The sequence below is a fragment of the Nematolebias whitei genome, chromosome 11, assembly GCF_014905685.2.
Source record: "Nematolebias whitei isolate Nwh7 chromosome 11, NemWhi1, whole genome shotgun sequence".
NCBI lineage: Eukaryota > Metazoa > Chordata > Actinopteri > Cyprinodontiformes > Rivulidae > Nematolebias > Nematolebias whitei.
In genome coordinates, this window is record NC_056508.1 from 796,906 (window position 1) to 803,391 (window position 6,486).

A 6,486-nucleotide genomic window follows, 5' to 3' on the forward strand; every position below is an offset into this window, starting at 1 on the left:
GTTCCCAGCAAACCCTCACAATACGTTTGGGTCTGCCAGGTCTGACCGGCATCCTCCCCCACCATCGGAGCCAACTCACCACCAGGTAGTGATCATTTGACAGCTCTGCCCCTCTCTTCACACGAGTGTCCAAGACATGTGGCCGCAGATCAGATGAGATGATGACAAAGTCGATCATCGAACTACGGCCTAGGGTGTCCTGGTGCCAAGAGCACATATGGACACCCTTATGCTTGAACAAGGTGTTCGTTATTGACAATAACCCTCCCTGGGCTGCCACCTTACCGTGGTGGAGTGGTTTGAGTGTCCCAATGACCCTAGGAGCTATGATGTCAGGGGCTTTATGCCCCTAGTAGGGTCACCCATGGCAGACAGGTCCTAGGTGAGGGACCAGACAAAGTGCAGCCCAAAGATCCCGATGATGACTTAAATAAATGGACCTAGTGTTCCCTTGCCTGGACGTGGGTCACCAGGGCCCCACTCTGGAGCCAGGCCTGGAGGTGGGACATGCGGGCGAACGCCTGGTGGCCGGGCTTTTACCCATGGAGCTCGGCCGGGCACAGCCTGAAGAGGAGACGTGGGTCCCCCTTCCCATGGGCTCACCACCTGTGAGAGGGGCCAAAGGGGTCGGGTGCAATTTGGGATGGGTGGTGGCAGAGGGCGGGGACCCTGGCGGTCTGATCCTCGACTACAGAAGCTGGCTATTGGGACGTGGAATGTCACCTCACTGGTGGGGAAGGAGCCTGAGCTGGTATGTGAGGCTGAGAGGTTCCACCTAGAAATAGTCTGACTCACCTCTACGCATGGCTCGGGCTCTGGAACCAGTTTCCTTGAGAGGGGCTGGACACTCTTCCACTCTGGAGTTCCCCCTGGTGACAGGTGCCGAGCAGGCGTGGGCGTACTTATTGCCTCCCAAGTTGGTGCCTGTGTATTGGGGTTCACCCCGGTGAATGAAAGGGTGGCCTCCCTCTGCCTACGTGTGGGGGGACGGGTTCTGACTGTCGTTTGTGCTTACGCACCAAACGGCAGTTCAGATTATCCACCCTTTCTGGAGTCCTTGGAGGGAGTACTGGAAAGTGCACCTTCTGGGGACTCCCTTGTTCTGCTGGGGGACTTCAATGCTCATGTGGGCAATGACGGTGAGACCTGGAGGGATGTGGTTGGGAGGAACGGCCCCCCTGATCTGAACCAGAGTGGTGTTCTGTTGTTGGACTTCTGTGCTCATCATGGATTGTCAATAACTAAGAAAAATATTAATTAAAAATATGCTAAGCACTAATAGCATTAAAACATTACACTGAACAGCAGCACGAACATGAGTCTGTGTGAGCAGATGAGCATGAATGAACACAACAACATGACACAGATCAGCAGCAACATGAAACAGATCAGCAGCAACATGAAACAGATCAGTAGCAACATAAAACAGATCAGCAGCAACATGAAACAGATCAGCAGCAACATGATGTGGTTTTTCACATTGAATATTCTGGTTAGAGATTCATGAGTCTTAACAGCTTCAAGGTAGAAGCTGTTCCTCAGTCTAGTGGTTCTACACTTAATGCTTCTCAACCTCCTTCCTGAGGGGAGCAGGGCAAAAAATGTGTGTGCTGGGTGAGTGGGGTTCTTCATGATGCAAGTGACCCTCTTCCTGCATCTGGAGGTGTAGATGTCTGTGATGGTGGGGAGGCTGACTCAAACATTCATTCATTCATTCATTCAACCTTTATTTAAACAGATAAATCACATTGAGCCTCAAAGACTCATTTACAAGTGAGACCTGTTTGGACAGACAATAAAAGTGGTAACCTGGACACATGTAGAAGTTTGAGGCAAAAAGATTCCTATCAGACTTTTTATTTCCTGCCTGAGGGAAAAAACCTCTAATATTAAAAAACACCTCGCACAAACAAGCACATAGTGACGTAGACATTCTGCAGAGGGGGGAGACGACAAAAGTGGTGAATATGATCATAGATGCTCTCGGGGGCACTGTAGGAGTTCTGATAAGGATGTAATAATCAGTCAATGTCTTCCGGTGAGATCCATAAACATTCTCGAGGTATGTCGAGGAATGGCCAAGTTTAACGACTATGAGAATCCAAGAGTCCTGAAATGACACAATGTTTATTCAGCTGGATTCTTCTGGTTATCAGTTGAAAATTCCTCACGGAGGGGGCGATGAGCGTCAGATCACATGTTCTCCAGACAAATTCAGATAAGATGACCTTCAAGGCCAGCCAAGGGAGCCAAATTCAGATAAACGCACAGTTGTTTTGGGGACAGACAGAACTTAATGACATCTACCCTGAGTTTGTGTTGGTCCAAACGGTTCAGAAATGTCCAAATTACATGGCCACCCCGATGGAACGTGACTGAGTAAAGTCCCCAAGATCTGATCCATTCTGCCCAAAGCATTTGAGTCTGGGTACTCAAGGCACGAACCAAGCCATCGTAAAGGCAAACATCTTCTGTGCAGCTTTCAGCACTCTCTGCAAAGCTTTTCTTTCTGCAGTTGTGCAGCCTCCATGCCACACGTTGATGCTGGAGCACAGGATGCTCTCCGCTGCACACCTGTAGAAGGAGGTGAGGACTGAGCTTCACAGACCAGCTCGTCTCAGCTGCCTGAGGAAGTAGAGTCTCTGATGAGCTTTCTTGTTCAGGCTGGTGGTGTTGTTGCCCCAGCTGAGGTTGTCATTCAGGTGTACACCCAAGTACTTGTAGCTGGAGACCACTTCCACCACAGATCCTCTTATGTTTTTTGTTTTTTTGGGGGGTGGGGGGGTTGGTTGTGGTAGGGTAGGTGTGTTTGTTCCTTCTGAAGTCCACAACCATCTCCTTTGTCTTCTTCACATTGATGTGAAGGTTATTCTCTTTGCACCTGCTCTCCACGTGTTCCACCTCCTGCCTGTTGCTGGACTCAGCATTGAATGATTTGTTCAATTTAGCTTTGTATAGATCTAGTAGAGTGTTGTATGAATGGGTAAATGAGGCACAAATTGTTGTAAAGTGCTTTGAGTATCTTGAAATAAGATGGAAAGGTGCTATATAAGTACAGTCCATTTACCATTTACCTTCATTGTTTGTGATGCATCCCACCACCGCTGTATCATCTGCAAACTTTACAATATGACAGCCTGGATGGGTAGGTGCACAATCATACGTGAGCAGAGTAAACAGCAGAGGGCTGAACACACATCCCTGAGGGGAGCCAGTGCTCAGGGTTATGGTGGAGGAGGAGAAGTTGTGGATCCTCAATTCAGTCTGTCTTGGCTCTATGAAAATTTCATACTTTGAGTAATATTAACGACTTTGAATTCAGTGTTTTTATTGTCCACTGTGTGTGTATGTATTAAGTTACAACTTTCAAAAAGTAATAATTGGCCATACATCTTCAAATAGTTAAATTTTGGGGGTGAAATCAATTCAAGATGGCTGCCACGAGCTTGCTGTAGCAAACAAATAATGGCTATAATTCTGCCAATTGTACAGAAAATCTGGTTGAATTTTGTGTAGTAGTAACTGAAAGTTGTTCACAACACATGATCCAAACACAACATCTTAGCATCTTTTGACATTGTGCATAATTTCCAAGAATTGACCAAAACAACTCTAAAGTTATTCCTTATCATCTTAAGAACGATTTCAGTTTGGTATGGATAACAATGAGTGATATGCATTCCTTTAGGGAATTTTAGGCCTTTAATTTTGTTCAAGGTTTTATTTATGCACAATTTATATTTATCCTCCTGCATTTCCTTGGGTCAAAATGACCCCTAAGGACCCTTTGTTCTTCTTCTTTCTGCTTTTCCCTCTTCAGGGGTTGCCACAGCAAGCCATCCTCCTCCATCTCACTTTGTCTTCTGTCCTCACTCCAACTACCTCCATGTCCTCTCTAACTGCATCCATGTATCTCCTCTTTGTCTTTTTTTTTGGCAGTTGCATTTCTAACATCCTTCTACCAATATACCCACTGTCCCTCCTCTGGACATGTCCAAACGACTGTTATGACGGGAGCTGGCTGCGGGCCACCGGACCCGGAAACCCGCCTCCAGCCCACGTCGCTTCCCCTGGTTCGAATCTCCCTCAGAAGTGGCAACTCACACTAACAATAAATCAAGGAAACGTGAATTCATTTTTACCAATTGTATTCAAATTAAGGCAGGAAAAGGTTACAGTTTACAGCGCTGGTCTCTCCGGTCTGTGATGCGATCACAAACCGGAAGAGCAGATGTCCCGTGTCATTACTGATTTATAGGGCCTAGATTCCGCCTTCGCAGAAGGGGAGCTCAACCTATCAGTGTATGAGGGGGCGTGACTAAGTGTGATCTCAATGGATCTTATGTGGTTTTGATGTGTTAGGAAAATATGAGACGGTGCTCCAAAAGCCTTTCTACGTGATGTGGCAAGCAGATTAAACTCTATTACTTGACAGATATTGAATCCCAGGAAGACTCTTTTTAGAGTTGCTGGCCCAGTTTAACCCAGTCAGAACCGGGTCATAATTTCATTATAATCCTGTCTCTGAGCAGATCAAAGCCCCAGGACCAGTCTAGATAAAAAATATCTAACACCACTATCCTTCCTCTGGACATGTCCAAACCACTGTCCCTCCTCTGGACATGTCCAAACCACTGTCCCTCCTCTGGACATGTCCAAACCACTGTCCCTCCTCTGGACATGTCCAAACCACTGTCTCTCCTTTGGACATGTCCAAACCACCGTCTCTCCTTTGGACATGTCCAAACCACCGTCTCTCCTTTGGACATGTCCAAACCATAGCCAAACTTAGCTAATACAAAAAGGGTTATAACTCATTTAACTGTTCTGATTTGATCAATAATGTCCATGCTCAATAATCCAGGTATACAATCCAACATTTTTCAGTCAGGTCATCTGGACAGTTTCTAAATCATTTTTTTCAATCTAGGAACTGTCCAGATGACCTGACTGAAAAATGTTGGTCTGCATGAGATTGTTTTTCCCCCCCAGAATTTGACCAGAACAACTACAATTCCATCTTTTCTTTTCATAGGATGATCTTAATCTAAAACTCTGGCATGAAAGTGATGGGGGTTGTTTGCTTTCCTTTAAGGATGCTAGGTTTTTAGTTTCTTCATATTTCTTCCTTGTTTGTCCTGTTTTTAATTTATCATGTGTTTGTGTCTGCAGGTCTTTTCTTATGGAGGTTATCTGAGGTATCGTCTTCATACCCAGACTATGAGAGGAGATTCTCTGCCTCTGCCGGCAGAAGCTTCCAGGCCTGATATCATTCTGAAGGTGCAAAACACACTTTCAGAAATTATAATAACAATCCAGTTTAATATCTAAAGTGCCCGCACATACACACACGGGCAGCAGCATACAATGCTGAGTCAACATTCACACTACTGTTTTCTTATTTATAGTTTATGTTATATATTGTAACTATCAAACTTCTAATGCATTCTTTGTGCTCTTTTAGCATTCATTTATCAAAACGTTCAGCACATTTAGGACATAGGTGCCATGTCATTTGTTTTTTGTAAACAAAGACTTTTTTAGACTGTTCAAAATAATACATTCTATTTACAAATATTTCCCCATAGAAATACATTGAGTTCTCTTCAGTTCCTTTAAAGCATTGTTCTCTTTAAAAGCTACTTTAGCACACTAACTTTGCTTTAGTTTTTATATGCTACTTTTAGATTTAGCTAGCATTTTGTTATTTTTAGCATATATCTAACTTTTCGATATATTAAGCTAGTCTTTTGCTGCGTTTAACATTTATCTACTCATTTTTTATGTTTAGATTTTGCAACTTGTAGCCATCCTTTTGCTTTTTTTTAGCTTGTAGGTACTGTTTGCTACTTTTAGCTAGTGTTCTGCTTCTTTTAGTTTTAACATCTCAGTTTCAGCATCTTCTGAAAATTTCAGCAGTTATGCAGCAATCACCACTCTTCTAGTTTGATGACATTTTCAAAATGTGCAACAAAATGTTGATCCTTCTTTGCTAGGACAGGTTCGATACAGATTATTTTTATTCTCCAGTTGCTCCATGTGCTGTCGTGTTTACCAGAATCTGCTGGATTTTTCTGCCCTGTAGGGAAATCAGATGACCCTGGTGTTCATGGAGAGAGAGTATTCCTCACCCGAAGAGCCTCACCTGGGAATAGTTCACATAGTTGAGGTAAAATCACTCTTATGAAAGCAAAACAATCTATAATTATTTCAGATGTCAAACTCACAGCACAGCAGAGTAAAGGCCAGATACAGTATTTGTTGAGGACTATGAACCAGCAATTTATTTGTCATATACCATTGTTCATAAAATATGAGTCCTGAATTGAGTAAAAGTTCAGTGGTGAGCTGTGCTGTGATGAGATCATGTTCAGCTTGTTGTGTATGGAACATCTAAAAACACAGTGCGCTCAGATAACCTGGCTGGTTTCTCTCTTCTCTAATATATGAAAATATATGAAAATATTCTCCCTGCTTATAAAATTT

At 43.9% G+C, this 6,486-nt stretch overlaps 1 protein-coding gene across 1 annotated transcript in view; it reads left to right on the forward strand.

Annotated features, from left to right (window-relative positions):
- Window positions 1–6,241, forward strand: part of LOC119416582 (laminin subunit alpha-5) — a gene marked incomplete in the record, with an annotated part of 26,452 nt that extends 20,211 nt beyond the window's left edge. The window contains 2 exon segments of the mRNA XM_037683772.1: window positions 5,173–5,280; window positions 6,086–6,241. Of these exon segments, the coding sequence (XP_037539700.1) occupies window positions 5,173–5,280; window positions 6,086–6,187 (210 nt within the window).
- Between the last annotated feature and the right edge of the window lie 245 nt (window positions 6,242–6,486).